General features: G+C 42.6%; 1 protein-coding gene across 1 annotated transcript in view; it reads right to left on the bottom strand.

Annotated features, from left to right (window-relative positions):
- CPS1 (carbamoyl-phosphate synthase 1) overlaps positions 1–16,872 on the bottom strand; it is a 124,913-nt gene that overhangs the window by 74,979 nt on the left and 33,062 nt on the right. The window contains exons 8-15 of the mRNA XM_067548727.1: positions 15,920–16,009; positions 13,665–13,793; positions 12,122–12,228; positions 10,840–10,981; positions 8,158–8,235; positions 6,680–6,778; positions 5,796–5,891; positions 320–509 (exon numbers count right to left, since the gene is read on the bottom strand). Coding sequence (XP_067404828.1) covers positions 320–509; positions 5,796–5,891; positions 6,680–6,778; positions 8,158–8,235; positions 10,840–10,981; positions 12,122–12,228; positions 13,665–13,793; positions 15,920–16,009 — 931 coding nt within the window. The remainder of the gene's footprint in view (positions 1–319; positions 510–5,795; positions 5,892–6,679; positions 6,779–8,157; positions 8,236–10,839; positions 10,982–12,121; positions 12,229–13,664; positions 13,794–15,919; positions 16,010–16,872) is intronic.

Raw genomic sequence — 16,872 nt, forward strand, 5'->3', positions numbered from 1 at the left:
CTTCATCTCAATGGTTATGCACAGAACATGCCCCCAAGTTGCCATCCAAACCAAGATTTACAAGCTGCAGTTGCAAGACACTATTGTATAACTTATATAAGAGTTATGCATAACTGATAATGATAAAAGAGAGCCACTACAAGCCATATTCAATAGGTATAATTAGATTCATACTTATTTTGGTCCATTAGGCCAATATCTCTGCTTATAAACATTTGTAACTGAGTGAAAGATTGTGGCTGAGATTGCTATGTTTTTGATCAAGTAGAGCCAGGTATAAAGGCGATGGGTGTGCGGCTGAAGAATTCCATGTACTTACCGCAGTTGAGAGCTGTCTGGCCACCCATGCCCAGAATTAAACCATCTGGCCTTTCTGCTTTGATAACCTCTGTGACAAACTGTGGGGTGATGGGGAGGAAGTAGACTGTGTCAGCCTGCTTTAAGCCAACCTCATTGGTCTGGACTGAGGCAATATTGGGGTTCATCAGGACAGTCTTCACATTTTCTTCCTGAGAAATGAAAATCAACATGAAAGCTTTAAAATACATTGTATAGAGAGAGGTAAACCAACAGAAATACTAGAAACACAACAACTATGAATGAAGATCTTAACAAGTGACAATGTATCACGCCAGTAACTGAAAACCGTGTCCTTTTTTGGCTGAACAGCATGGCATCAGGTATCTGATCATGGGTATCTGAATATTTTCCAGTTCTTTGCACTTCCCAATGACACTACGGGAAAGGAACCTTCTGTACGTTTTCTCGCACATTCTTCCAAAGACAGTGTTCTTGTTTGCACCATTGCAAATCTTTAGAGTTGCTGGAATCACCACATAGGATTTATAAATGTGAACCCAAACTGGCCCAGTGTCTCTTTCTCAACAGCTAGAAGCACTTGAACAAGATTCCTTATTATTATTTGTTTTACAATAGTGCCTAGAGGCCCAAACCAAAATCGAGGCTCTGTGTTCACTTGGAACATGTGCCTAGATTGTATGCTCTCTGGAGCAGGATTCTTTTGCTAAACAGACCAGACAAAGGGAGGGGGGGTTAGAAAAGAAGCATTTTATCCCCATGTTACAGATGGGAAACTGAGGCACAGAAGAAGAGGTTAAGGGTGAAATCCTGGCCTTATTGACAAGGAGAGTTTTGCCATTGACATCAATAGGGTCAAGCACCCAGGAAGTTTGGGAGGCAGAGGTGAGAACTGAAACCAGATCTCCTGAGTTCCAATCCAGTCCCTTTAGTGCAAGATCTCCCTTCCCTTCCCTCTGGAAATATTATAAGTAGGTAACAGAGAAGCCAACAGAGTTACACCAATATCAATGAGAAAAGAACCCAGCCCAGTATATCTATAGTAGCTGTAGTCCAGAGGCAGGCTTGGAACATATCACTGCTGCAGCGAGAAGATGGCATTGAATTTTAATGGGCTGTAATGCTAACAACTGATTGACCTCTTGTAAAAAAAAAAACAAAAGATACCCCATATAACATTCTAAAGAAAGGATTATGCATGATCAGATCTGCAACCAGAGAGAGGAGGAGAGTAAGAAAGAAGGGTGTGAACTTTACAGGACAAATAGGAAACCAAAATATAGAAAGCAATTGATCATAAAAAAAGAAAATGGTAAAGGGCTTGGCGTGTCAGGGTCACCAATTCCTCAATGCAAGGAAAAAAACCACTACTGAAACAGAATCAGGGCCAGTTCAGAAAATGCTGCCAAGGTTGCAGCTGCAGGAGTTCCTGGCAGTCCTAGAACAATGTGTGCTGCTCCTGTACCAGTGTCTTGGCAGAACGAATATCACCAGTTTCATATTGACGGAGAGCACTAGGAGGAGAATAATTTAAGACCTTATTACGCTGCCCTGGTAAGAGAAAACCCTGCTGGCTCTCCACTTCTGTTTAAAAGAAAACTCCACCCACAACCCTTCTAAATCTCTTCACCAGTTCCGGGCATGTTACTTGCTTCCTTCTTCTTGCAAGACTCACCCCATTGCACCCCTTGCTTGCAGTCATAGGAATTTGGAGCACATGGAGGAAGAAGGTCACGCACCAAATGCTGGGACTTTTACTTTAGCCCTATTCCAATGACTTTGTAGGGGGCTCCAAGAGGTGTTTGAACTTCCTGACATGCACTGGGAAGAGTGTAATGTCAGGGGTATTTTCCTGCTTGGAAGGTCAGAATACCCCTTAATTCAGCAATTTGGAAGGATGATTTGTAACAGTCTTAAATGCAACTCTGGGAAAGTTCAATCAAGAGGTCCTCTAATTATTTTATCAGGATAACTAATCTCTAGGGTCTGTGAGCTGAAAAAACCTGCTCTGATCGTCTGCTAGCTGACAGAAGCTAGCTATCCAGTGACATTATGACAGAAGAAAGAAAAAAAACTCACTTGTTCTCTGACTGTGGGGGGTAAAGATGCAACTGGGACACATTATCCAGGAAAAAGCAAATGCTGAGTAAAATACAACAACTAGAGTAGAATATATATCACGTTTCACTTACCATCTGAAGTTTGTCAGAAAAAAAAACTGCCACAGTCTCTGTCTTGTTTCTCAGAATACACTGAATTCACCTCTGACTGACTCAACTGTATACTGAGAAACTGAGCTCACTGATTTATAATTTGAAAATAATTATTTTTATTAGTTTAGCCCTTATCCCTGCTCACAAATGATCTGTTAACAGGTTGGCACTGGTATGTATGTGGTTTTTATTCAAAATTGTTTGACAGATTGTTTGTGTGAACTAATTTCTGGCTTGATTTCACATGGGGTCACCCAGAATATTCATTGCTTGTGCTTCGTGATTGGTCAACAAAGTCATATGCTGTGGTTTCTTCTAGGGCAGGCCAAAAGTTTTCCACTGAAACTTTTTGTTGATGGAAAATTGGGTTTTTGATTAAATAAAATTTTTCAGAAAGCAGCTGCTTTCCTTGAACCTTTTTGGGTCGGAAAATGAAAAACCAAAAGGAAAAGGTTCGGGTTTTTTTCCAACAAGCTGCCAAAAGTTTTCAGTTTTGGGGTTTGCATTTTTTTCCTATCAAAAAGTCAAAATTTTCTGCTGGAAATGTCTCTGGAAACCTTCCTTCCTCTCCCCACACTTATGCTGACATTTTCCATGGGAACCCCTCCCCTCATTTTCCAACCAGCTATAATATCTGTCCATTTCAGTTCCCTCCTTTATACTCATCTGTGGCAGGGTATCTGCAAACCCAGCTGTCAATGACAAGGCAGCTTACTAATGTTCATGACTAATGCCTATTGTGCCAAGATATGCTTTCTTTTTTTTTTTATTGCATTGCATCGTCTCTCTGGATGGTTTATTTTACCCACCTATCATTTTCTGTTGTGACAAACCTGTAAGCTCTTTGGTGCAGGGACGACTTTTTAATAAGTGTTAGTACTGTACTTTGCACAATGGGCCCTGAAATCGGATTGCAGATCTTAGGTGTTACAGTGACACAAATAAAAAATTAGTCTTCATCATAAGAAGCCAGGCAATCTCCTTTCTTCTGAGTGCGTAATACTGGCATGTAATTAGAATTCTTTCAGTGAAACTACCATGTGAAAAACAAACAGGTTTTTTTTTTTTTAAATGGCCATGAGAGCATTTCCAGTCCATATGCACTGACAAATATTTACAAGCACTACTATTCAAGGCACACTTGCTTTCCGTGCACAGTCTTGAAACTCACTCACCTCAATGTTTGTGAATAAGGCCCTGATTCAGCAGCCCTTTAAAGCTAGACACATGGTTAAGTGAACAGGGATGGATTTTAGTACATGATTAAATGCTTTACTTAACCAGGTTTAAATGAGTAGATGGGATTGCAAAGAACTGCAACATGAGTCAGTATGTCTGGTTATGTTGATTATTACTGATTTTTTTTTTTAAATGATTATTTAAAAGTTTGGCAAAGAAAGATCTTTAGCTTCATATTTTTTGCTCGTTAACCATCCCCATTTTCCTCCCACCTCTGCTATCTAGCTGTCCCCTTGCAAGATGCTGACCAACTACCGAATCTTCTGCATTCTACTGTAAATCACACTGCCATCAGCAAGGTCAGGGAGAGCAAGTACTGCCTCTAGAATGGCTGATTAGCACCAAGAGCAGGACAGCTGGCTGGTGGTACAGGGAAGACAGAAAGGGTGTTTTGGAAGGGCAAGCTGGCAAGATTTATTACAAAAAAAATAATTTTTCTCTCTAAAGTGGAGCCATGAGTGTGGAGTACAGAGAAGAAAAAATAAGAGATGCCCTCTTTTAGAATTCAGGCTATCATCTGTACAGCTCTGGGCTGCTCCTCTCCTGATTTCATACAGATGGCTTGAATATGTGGCCAACTGAGTCAGAAGTGGCAATTCACAATGCAAAGAAAGCACAGGAAACATGAAACGTTTCACAACATTTGGGACTCAGTTCTCAGTCACACAAGTTTAAATCTGGTTGGCGGCAGCAGTGTGTGGGGGTGGGTGTGCATTGGGCAGGAAGGTAGCTCTAAGCCACCTTTCCTTTCTCCTATTCTTTGGCCAGCTATCTTACCTTAGAGCAGCCTCACAGCTGCCCTAAGTCACCCTGTCTGCATACAGCTGCTGCACTAGATGTGGATCTGGCAGAGTGCCATGAGCTTTCTCTTTGTACACCCACATGTGGAGCCGGTGATGGGGGCGTAGGGTGGCAGAAAGGACTTTACACTACCCAATGATAACCCTGTCTCAAGAGGAATCCTCAATTACCCCTTTAGGGGCACTTCTCAATAGCTTTGCAAGGAACAGTGCAAAACAGCCAGAGCCAGGGCTGAGCCTTTATATTGTGAATTAAAACATACCTAAGGGCCACATTTTCCAATGTTCTCCCTCTAGCTGTGCATACGAAATGCTCAATAAACACGTACCAGTCAGGATTCTGGTTATGCAAACCCCTAATTCATGTGCATTCACAGGATGTTTTACATGTGCCACTCAGACTCATGGAGAAGTGCACATAAACTTTCTCTGACCCTTAAAATTGTGGCCCTATAAACTTTAGAAAGGGGACACCCACAGGTAATACTAACACACGTATTCATTAAGCTTATTGGGCTAAATTCATCCCTGGGGTAACCCTTTGACAGTGGAGTTGAATTCCATTCCATGGATGAATATGGAACATCTTGCTTTTAGAAAACTATTTTATCTCATTTATAATAAATAATAGCCTATTTGGGAGAGCTGAGCAGATAGCATACAAAGAAAATTCACGAATATATTTCACCAGCAAATATAGCTTGTACCATTCATTTCCCATCAGCATTTTGACGACTGGCACTTTCTGCATGAAAACATTCACAGGATCACAAACATTTCACTAATTTTAGCGCTGATTATTATTCCTCTGACAGTTCATTCCAGAAATGCCATTCATTACTCTACTGCTTATTAAGCCTTAGTCATCCAGTCAGGGAGCAAAAGCAAAACCATGTGACAGAGTCCAGTGGTCAAAGGGACGTAGTCAAAGGGAACAGATCACAACAATCCAAAGGCTAAAATTCAAAGTCAAGCTATTTGCATAAACTGTTTGATGAATACTTATAAATAAAGAAACTCGGGTCAGTTGACCAATAATTCATAAACAGAAATAAGGGCTAACTTTACCAAATAATTTATTGTCCCCAAATAATTCAACCAGCTCTACTACTCAGTAACTTACATAAATCCACAGCTTTCAACTAGGGTGAAATAAGTGATCGGGTTAGGTGCAATAAGGAAAAGCAGACTAACTTCAGTTAATGTACTTGGAGCATTCTCTCACCTTCATGGCCTTAACAGCTTGCGAGCCAGAGTAATCAAATTCCCCTGCCTGTCCAATTGACAAACCTCCAGATCCCAGGATGAGAACTTTGGAAACCTAAAAGTGAACAGTATAAAATGATTAGGATGATTTAAAGAATGGTGCAAAATACGGGAGTTAAATTGGGGAGAAGTGAGACTGTGAAGTGGGGAATGGCCTTGAATTATGAAAAACAGGGTCAAAGAAGAAAAGCCAGCTTCAGAAAAACTGTAGCTTTATGTCCAACTTTTAAAAAAAAAAGTGTCATTGAACCCATCTCCTGCATAGATGGTTAAAGAAATAGAGATGACTGATGTTTTACACAAAATATACAGTAATCGTACTGATAGTTTCATTTATTTATAGACAACCAGGCTTCTCTTTGGCTTCCCACATCTCTGTGTTGTATTTTTTATTCAAAGACCAGCTGCATTCTGAAGGCGCAATTCACTGTGCAACTCTGCTCATGCTAAGAATTTCAAACTTGTTTTCTAGCAACACAGCTTCAGTTTTATGCTGTCAACCAAATCTTATAGCTGGATAGGACAGTATGAAGTGCAATGAAATACAGAGACCACCATAAACATGCATAGATTCTGCTCTGGAGAACATATAAAAACAGACACAAAACCTCCATGTTTCAAAACTTCCTCAAAGGAACAGAGAGAGTTAATAAAATAATGAGAGAGAGAAATCCAATGGCTATAATAAGAAGAAATGAAATTCTACTGTAGCTTTTGTAAGGGAATCCTGTACTGCAGTTTCACAGGTAATTTTTATGCTATGCATTCTCTCTGTCTGATTCAATACAAGTGACAACTGTTGTATGACTGATAGCTAAAAATAAAGAATATTAATACACTGACCTCAACTTTAGAAGCTACAGATGTGGCCTTGGGCAGCACTGAGGCAACGGTAGTACCTTTTCCCTTCTTTATCAGCGAAATGAACGAATCGAATAGGAACTGGTAAAGGAAAACAGATGTATTTTAGTACCCAATCATGACTAAATAAATGCAAATGAAAGACAGAAAAAGCAAGCCTGCCATCAGTCAATCTGCTGCTGGTGCAATTCAGCATAGCTCGGTTGACTTCAGATGACTTTGACTTACACCAACAAAGAATCTGGCTCCATATTTCTAATTTCCCTAATGATCTCTGACCCCATGCTGTATTCAAGGAAGCGAGATAATATCAGGGAGGGGAATAGGGAGAAAAAACATGTAGAACCCATTCACTCACACACACAAGCTTTACTTGTATGTGGCTGATCATATGTACAAGGGAAGAATGAATGTTAAAAGTTAGAAATCAGACTATTGTACTCTTAACCAGATCAATGGAGCTATGCCAGCTGTGAATCTGATTGGGCACACTGGTCCTTTGGTGAGCATATACGGTACACTACAGTATTCATTCAAACAATGGAACTTCACAAGGGCTTGGAGGGACAATTTCAGGGTAGTTTCCAGTTCTTTTAAATTCACGGATCACTCAGACAGGTAAGAAACTTATTGCTGCTGAGAGATTCCCTTACAGATTTAATCAACAATATCAAATTAAAATTAAAATCAAATCACTTCCAACTATTCCTTCTGCTTCCTTTCCAAAGAAGAAATAATACATTTATGTTCAGGCATGCCCTCTCTCCCTTGCCATTCCTCCTAATACTGCTGCTTCAGCATACACTGTGACTACACAACCAGTTGCTATAAGAATTTGCATGTAGTCACAGATGGGGGATTAAAATTTCATTTCAGTGAGGAGAACAAGAGAGGGAGAGTGTGAATCCATGTATATAACTATACAATTATAAAATATGAAAGTACAACTAAAATGTATTAGAAAATTAATGGGTTTATTTTTTTAAAAAAAAGCATCGGGCTTTCTTCCTTCCTTTCTTTTTCTTTAATAAAATAGAAAATTTCCCTTTCAGCCATCACAGGTAAAAGGGATCTGGTTCCGGTCCTGCAAAGATTTAAGCACATGAGTAACTTTCTGCCCATGAATAATCCCACTCATATAAATGAAGTCACACCAGGACTTGAAGCACATTAGATTGATTTCTACTTCTCCTCTAAATGGAGTCACTCAAGAGCCTAAGGCTAAACCAAAGCCCACTGGAGTCAGTGGAAGTTTTTTGGCCACTGATTTCAATTAGCTTTGAATCAGATCAAATGCAGGCAGCTGTATGCAGGATTGGGATCTTTGCTAGAGTCCTGACTTTTTGGAAAACAGGACCTAGGAATGTCACTGCATAAAGATTTTCAGGGATCCCACATTAGCTGCTCTATACTCTGTGCACATTCCTCCAAGTAAATCTCAATCATCCCCTTTACCGTACCTCTGTGTCTGTTGGCCCCGCGCTGGCCTCCGGGTAGAACTGCACTGCGAAAATTGGTTTGGTCTCGTGCATAATTCCCTGCAGGATAAAAGTGATTTTCTTAGATAAAATCCTGGTAACAAGGGAGATATTGGAGGGCTGCTGCTTGCAACCCTGTAGGTGTCAAAGGGTGAGGGACTAGTATGCTTTTTGGGACCTTTAAGTTAAAACTCATTTTCATTCCAGGTCATCACATGAGTGTTTTATCCATGAAGGCACTGAGCTGCTCGCTCTTTTACCAGCAATACAGCACCTGTGTGACCCACTGGATTGTGCATTACTGAATAGCAAATGGTTTGAACAGCACTATTGAATGCCAGACGCTTACCAGCTAAGATATGCTAGTCTCCTTCCAGACGCAACACTGGGAACACACAGCAGTAAAAGGTCACCCTGGAGAGGGCTGAAGGAGAATGACTGCTCCTACTGCTCTGATTTCATTTCAGTGCTGCTGAAAAACACTGAGCCAAATACATCCCTGCTCTAACTCCACTGACGTCAGTAGTTTTATCATTATACTAGGGATGAACATCGCCCAGTGTCTTTAGCTCAACACAATGAGGCTGCAGCAGTGGGCACGGATTGCCTCTTCCCAGGGGCATCGTCAGGAGAAAACGAGTGGGAATACTAGGCCAGGCCAAGGACAGCTGTCGAGTTGCCCTCGCTGGATTTTCAGCAGCTGCTGTCAGTCCCAAGGAAGCTGCTGCAGGAGGCACCAGACATCTCTCATGAATGGCATGACACTGGCCGCAGCTTGGCAGTGAACGAGAGAGGCCTGCAGGAGCCATTGCTGCTGACCCTGTCCGGTGAAAGATGAGAAGCCCTGACCTCCCCAAGGTCCAGCCACTGCAAGCTCCACCTCCCCTCCCCTCTCCTGAAGAAGGGCCAAAGTAGGTCCCAGGTGCATCTACAGCACAGGGGTGCTGGCTAGGAGTGGGGGTGAGGGATGCGGTTGAGAAGGGAGGTAAGACACAGGGGAGAGAGAATGCGATGGTGGTGGGGATAGAAGTGAGCGATGGGCTGCTGGCTAGGGGCTTTGTATAGCTAGCCTAAAGCAAAGACTTCACAATGAGTTGATTATTGCACACACTACACCTACTTCTGGTAACAGTATATCCTGAATTGGCTACAATTTCCCTGAATGTATTAGTTATTTCTATTTATTCAACAAGTATGTTTTCAAAACGTTTACTCCAGGGCTGGATTATAAATATTTTGTATCTGCATGGCTCTGCTCAGCTGGGACTGGTCAGATTGGTGGTGTGGTCTCATTTCTCTTCCCTGAACATGCGAGTACACAACTTACACATGGAGTTATCAAATTTGGTTCCAGTGAATGGTTCTAGAACTTGCGCTAACACAGTGTGGCTCTTCATTCCCCTCTAGAGGCTGCACCATGTATAGCGGTTTATGAGTCTGCCACTGCCTCCAGCCTAACAGGTCCTTTAGATCAAGCAACAGAGCCTTATGGTTTTTAGATGCAGCGGTCATAAGTGCATTCCCCTTAGATGACCCAGCCGGGGGATTCGTTGTTCCTGCTCATGCAACTCTGAATTTTGCTTTCCACAAACATTTTTGCCAGCGATCTTCATATAAAGTGAACACAAAATCGAGGGTGCGAGTGAGGCCAAAACTAACTAATTTCAAAGTGGGCACAAGTAGTGGTGGGAATTTTTTTTTTTTTTGCATTATTTGTCCAGCTCCACTCAGAACCGAAGCCAATACCAGCTGGCAAAAAAAGTCTATTAAATGTATCTGCTGGAAATCCTCATGTTTATTTCCTGAAAAGCATATTGAGTACATACCAGTACAGCAGTTTCCCACCTGTCAAGTGTGATATGGGCTGGGCGCAAAGACCTAATACAAGGGCATAGGAAGGTATTCCTCTCCCCCACCCCCCGGGGATATTTGTTTTCAAACAGATACTCTTAAGCAGCATTTCTATGAGTCTCATGGATAACACAGGTTTATCAGAGGCAGCCTTGCCTAGTGGACAGGGCACCAAACTGGGATTTAGGAAGCCTGGTTGTATTCCTGTTTGTCCACAGACTTACTGTCTGACCCGAGGCAAATCATTTCTCTCTGTTCCACCACTTCCCCTCTCCCCTGGGTCTATTAAGGCTGTGAGCTCACTGGGCAGCGATCGTGTCTGTACAGCACCCAGCACACTGGCGAGGGTTCACAGAACGCCTTGAGGTGTCACTGTGATACAGATAACAACATGGCCATGTGGGCTTAGCAGTCTGCAAAGCGGGTGATTTCTATGAAAGGCAGGGAAATTCTTGTAGCCTGTGCAGGTGGGAGAAACAGATTTCTTACAAGAGTCTCCAAGAGCTGTTATCAGCTGCTCAGGAGCTGGCAAGGGGTCACTGCAGTGCTTCTGCAGCTTGGTTAGCTGACCCAGCGTTACAGCGGGTCACAGTAACAATTCGACTGACAAATCAGCACCACCAAATAAAGTAAATGATCAGATAACGAAATGGAGAGAAAAGATTGCTTATGGAACAACTGGTCATGATGGATAACCCGCAGTGCTGTTTCTGCAGATAAACCAGGCTTCAGTGAGGTATGTGAGCGAAATAAATGACAGTCTTCCCCATCTCACCCATCGCTTGGACAGGTATCTGGAGAGAGTGTGTTTACCTCATTTGTTTGATCATTGACATTCACAAAAAGAGGTTTCCAGCCAGGAGGAAGGGTGCTGCTGTCAAGCGCATAGCCATGGTTCTGAGCAGTAATGAAAGCTTGTCCATTGGTCAGGTTCATAACTGGTTGATTCTGCCCTCTAACAAAAGAGAGGGGAAAAGGACAGAGAGGTGGGTGATGGAGTGAGCATTAAGGGCAAGCAGAGAATACCACAGTAATACACGGCAGTTAGCAAAAGCAAAGTACTGACAATTCTAATTATGCAACTACACAATGACCAACATTACATAAAAGTCACAGATACTTTATCTCCCTAACACAAATTGGTTCAGCAGGCCCAGTTGTGGGGGGCAAGGAGGAGTGATACAGCTACTCAATAGCAGCTATTCAATATCTATAGTCAGTATCACAATCACAATGATAAAGAAATCGAATTAGAACAGTGATATTCTTTAGCAGGATTAGAACAACTAATGCAACTGCTTTCTAACCTCCCTTGAAATGAACAATTTATTTGGCAGCATGCACAATAAATTTAGGGAAACACGGTCAATAGCTGGAATGAATAAATAAAGTTACTGCTATCCGGGCTCTGATGGAGTAATATCAGCGTGCAGACTAAGAGAGAGGTCTGCTGAGAAATAGGGTGGAGGTAGCATAAGATGCCTGGAAGATTGTATCCACAGGAGTATCAACACTTATAACGTGCCAAATGTATCTGCCAATGGTAAAATCTCGTCTAGATTCAGATTTGTCACCTGAGCAGTATGCTGAGCAGAGGTATCCCACTGTCGCTGCAATCACCTCCAGCAGAAGCAGCAATGGAGAATGTGGTAATGTTATCTTTGAGGGCGGTTATACCTACTCCAGCTCAGATCTCTTGGGCACATGGTGCCCAGTGTAAAAGTCTATAACTGCTGTATGTAAATTCATGTACATTTCTCCTACTAAGTCATTGAACAGAGAGGATTAAAGCAGTACCCTTGGACCTGAACTCCAAAGTTGTACAGGTACAAGTGAACATGGCTGGCTGCTAGCTGCTCTTGACTTAGGGAGAAAGATGTGCATTCTGCATCCATGGTGTTCATGCTACCCCTTAGGTCACATCACACCATGACCTATGGATAGAGGGAGAGAGGCAGCTGCCAGGAGCTGCAGGTCCCCAACTCATCTGGCATCCTGGGCATTGGAGAGGGGAAGGCAAACCGTTGATGTGTTTGGTTCTTTGTAGCGCTGAGGGCACGTGTTCAGATTCTATAAAGTGGCAGTGTCATCATACCTGTTGGCCATGGGCATCTTGTAGGTTGTCGCTCCAGCTGATATCCCAGTTATCAGATTGCCCAGACTGACTCCGAACAGCGGCTCCTGGCGATCACTCTCCAAGACCTAGGGGGAGATGATTTTCATTAACCTGACTGCAAGACCCCTGAGACCAGTTCAGAACTTCCAAGTTCAGCGATAATGCCAGCTATTGCATGTTCTTTATGCATTTAGATGCAGTGTTTTAAATTAGGATTTAATTTGTCTGGACAGCTTCCATATAAAAACGAGCTAGTCCCTTTGCTGCCAGGGTAGTTTCTTTTATGCACTAATGCACAGGAGGAAATTGATGGTGGCCAGCACGCATGGGCAGCTAGAAGCAAATGCTCCACCCACCATCACATCCCCCTCCAGGTGTGAGGTGGTCACTCCGTATAGTGGAACTGGTGCGGTTTATGTTTGACATGCAACATAGCTTATGAAACGGCCCTGTGGGCTGTCCTGTGGGGAGGTGGGAGGGTGGACGGGAGAACGAGTCTAAACCATTGCAATAGGTGGGGTCCAGAAGGAATTTTCTCCTGGTCACGCTGGCAGTGACCATGGAGGATTTTTGCCTTCCGCTGCAGCATGTGGTGGGGTCACTTGCAAGCAGTACATGGGTATATCTGATGTCATCATTTCCCTGACATTATGGGGGCCTTGGGCACTGAAGCAGCTCAATCTCTCCTATTCTCTGACTGTGGCATGTAAGAGCTGATTCTCCTGTGCGGTTGTTGTGCTCAGCAAAAGGGTGTGGGGTGATGTGGGTGGCTTGTGACATACAGGAGATCAGACTAGACAGATGTGGGATCCCTTCTGACCCTTACACTCTATGACTAAGGGTGGTGGATGCCTGGCTCTGCGGATCGCATGGCGCCCTTAGGAGCAAGAGCACATGTCCCACAGAAGCAACTGCAGTCTCAGGGCAGTGGCAGTAACAGCAGCCAAGCAGCTGCTCTGCAGCCTCTCGACAGCCTGTGTGGATGTGATTCTTTCTCTCCTTTGCTCCGAAGGAAAACCCCCAGGCACAGAGCCAGGACTCAGGCTGCTTTTCCGGGCGGGGCCTTAGGGAATGAACAGCGGCATTGCACAGCACTGGAACGGAGAAACACCAACCATTTGCAAGTTACATAATTGAGAAGAGACGAGCATAATTATCACGTCGACCATACTACTCTGTAACATGCACATTCGCTTTCGACTTCAACACAGATACGCACGGACACCAAGTATACTCTGAGGCACCTCCAATATGATGGTGATATTAAAGGTGATTCTTCTACATGGTATGGTGCCTGTCACTGTGCGAGGGGCTTTAGAAGCCTGTAACTAGGAAGATGCTCGGCCCAGAGCTAACAAGGCAGAAGACAGGGGTATATCACAGTGGCAAAATGACGGAGGCGAACTTTGGCACAAGACTCATTAGCTCCACGACCATTTATTTTTCAAATACATGGTCTCAGTCTTTTCTGAGCAGATCACCAGGTCATTCCCAGCAAGCAATGCCAGTGCACACGCCATACCTTCTTAAGATTCTGAATCAGTTCCTGTGCCTGCATCGGATCCCCAGGGCCGCCAGAAAGAAAAAGCCCATCGTATTCCATCTTGGTGAAATCATGATTCCATGGGACCAAGTGCACCTCCGCACCTCGCTGAGAGAGAAGCAAAAGAGGAAGGAGGAAAATGCTTTAACTCAACTTGGCCTCTTACAAGAGTGAGCTCAGACTAGCTGCCCACTTAAGGCCCAGTAGACACATTCCACTGAAACCAACCTGGCTTGCCAAGATGTAGACTCTCTTTGGTAAATCACGACCTTTAGGGATGTATTTATCCATGTAACAAACCTGTGGCCATCTAGGACTCCACAGTGGTCATGGAGCTGTTCACCATGACATTTAAGCCTTCTCAGTGACAGCATGAATAGTCTATGGAACCTGTTAAAGAACAGGTCCCTCCTAGCACTGTACCAAAAGAGACAGGTTAAGACCCTTATTCAGTAAGCACAGACTCAGCAAAATTCAATTTTAAATTATTTTTTATCATTTCGACTGACAATATCGATGTTTATTTTTAACCTTTTTTTAAAAATTGTTTTTATCAATTTAAAGTTTCACATTTGCAGGAATTATGTGAGGCTGAGGCAATGGAAAAGAGGGGATCAGATGATAATTATTTAATGACGGTAGATGTTGAGATTCAAAATGTTAAAGTTCTTGTAACCATTAAAAACACAAATGGTCAACATCACATGTCACAATAGACAAATTAAATACTTAAAATCAAACTCTAATAAAAGTTCTCAAGCTGCATTTCTGTTCCTTTGCCTATTTAGACATGTTGATTGCTCTCTCCGGCAATATTCTTTTCTTGGTGTGTATGCATATGGTGACACCAAAATTTACCGACATTGACTGATAAAAACCTAATCTTTGCAAGCCTAAGTAAGTAACTTAGGTCCAGATCATCAAAGGTGTTTAGGTACCTAACTCCCACTGGTTTCAATGGGAGTTTGGCACCAAAATACGCAAAGGATCTGGTCCTTAGGCACATGCTTCACTTTAACTCTGTGAATAGTCCCATTGACTTCTCTTGGCTCTAAGGCAATGGATTTACACTCAAGCTTCAAGTGAAGTATACACTTTAGTGTTTTGCACAATTGGAGACGAAGTTACTTACCCAAGACTACATAGCACGCAAGTGGCAAAACCAGAAATAAAACCCAGGAGTCAAGTTTTACCATTATCTGGTTTAACTGATCAACCATAATCCTTCCCTTAATACTAGTTGAATGAATTTCTCTTAGACCACATGTAGGTTGATCATATCATCCAGAGAAAAAAGGGCAAGCATTTGTTACAATTTGATTTTGGATTTGTGCTTTTTAGGCAATGCTCTGGCAAATCTGGCAACTAAACTTGGTTGCTGTATGGCTTTTGCTAGGCTGACTTTCCCTCATGCTACTCTGCTAAATCCTCTTCCATTGGAAAGGCTACCTCCTCTCTTCTTAGCCTCGCCAACCTCTTGCTACACCCTCTGTGAAGTTCCAAGGGTTTCCATTGGCCGAATTTTTTTAAATGGGGAAAACAGTCATGAGACTATTAAATATTATGTGCAAACTGTAACCAAAATTGTCTGCATGATGCAACACAAAGCATGCTTTCTGTTGCAGCCTTAATGTTTGCATTAGCAAAGAATAATTTTGGACACCAGGAAACACTGTCCCTTCAGAGAACTGGGAGGCCGCCATCTTAGTTCCTTCTACTGAGAAACAAGACAAAGCCTTAAAGGCCAATATCTCAATTATGATTAAGTCCTGCAAGAAAAAAGCATTAGTGCAGAGTTTCCCAATTTTTTGCAGTACAGGGCTGATTCTTCCTTGGTTGCTATTAGACAGGTATCGACATGTCTCTTACAGTCTCCTCAGCTCACAGGTGAGATCCTCAATGAAACCATCTCAATCTCCTGCCAATAGCTCTTCTCATGGAATTCAGACACCTCCTGCCTATTCTTCACCACCACTTTAGCCTTAGGGACCATCTATAAAGTTCAAAGAACTACTCACCCCTATGGGAATCATCTAACAAGAATGAATCCTTTAAAGGGTTGCACTTATACTGAAATGAAATGAAAACATTCAGGGGGAGGGCAGAGAATGTGAAGTGAACATCAGTGGCATGCTCCCTGGAACAGATACAGCTAAACAGTCAGCCATTCTTGCGCTAAAGCAATGCTGAATAAGAAGCTCCCTGGAGGAGAGAGATTCAAAACACTGACTTACCTTTACTAGCAAACGGATAGTGTTGTATTTTAACCCACAGTCCACAGCTACAACTTTAATTGGATTCCCTTTGCCATACACCTTGACTTCCTATTGACAGGTTAAGAAAAAAGATAGACATTATGGAAAAATGACAAACCACAAGCCATAACCACAGTGAGGGCATTTTGCACACAGTTTGGTAGCAGATTGATTCTTCACTACCAGGAAGTGACTGGCACTTTACAATCAATTTATAAGGAAATCTCAGGAAGTGCCAGAGAGGTTAATTTTTTTCATGAAAGGTAAAAATAAGTGTCCTGCCTTTTTATATACTGTTCACCACAATAACAAAAATGATCCCTAGGAAACTGGCTGTTTCCATATTTAATGACCAGCTTTTTCTGCGTTGTGCCTCATACACAGATAGTAGCAACTGAATTTTCAAGAATTGTTTCTTAGATAGAGCACTACCAAAAGACAGGGATAGATATCTTGGGCCAGGTCCTCAGCTGGTATAAACTGGAGACACTCCACTGACTTTAATAAACCAAGGCCAATTTACACCTGCTCAGGCTCTGACCCATTATGCTTTCAATGTCACTTTGATTCTCCACTTGCAGTAAAGCTGGGATGTAACAGAACAAATCACTCCATACTACAGCTACCCAATACAGAATCACCACAACATCAGTACGATTTGCCATACCAGTACGGACCACTAGCCTATCTAGAATGTCACGGAGAGTGGCCCACGTTTACAGGACATTGGTGGTTTTATATATTTTGCAGCTCCATCCCTGCAAGATACTTTTACATCTGTCATTTAGCCCCTTTCTTTTAATATAGAATGGCCAATATGCTGCAGTGATTTGCATCAGCTGAGAATCTGATCCATTCTGCTTTGCACATCACTTCTGGTTACAAGAAGTCTGCAGCGGGATGAAGCTGGATCTCTCTATGTCACATGGCCC

The sequence above is a fragment of the Emydura macquarii genome, unplaced genomic scaffold (assembly GCF_026122565.2).
Source record: "Emydura macquarii macquarii isolate MOO-44397 ecotype Brisbane River unplaced genomic scaffold, CSIRO-AGI_Emac_v2 contig_1253, whole genome shotgun sequence".
Lineage (NCBI taxonomy): Eukaryota > Metazoa > Chordata > Testudines > Chelidae > Emydura > Emydura macquarii.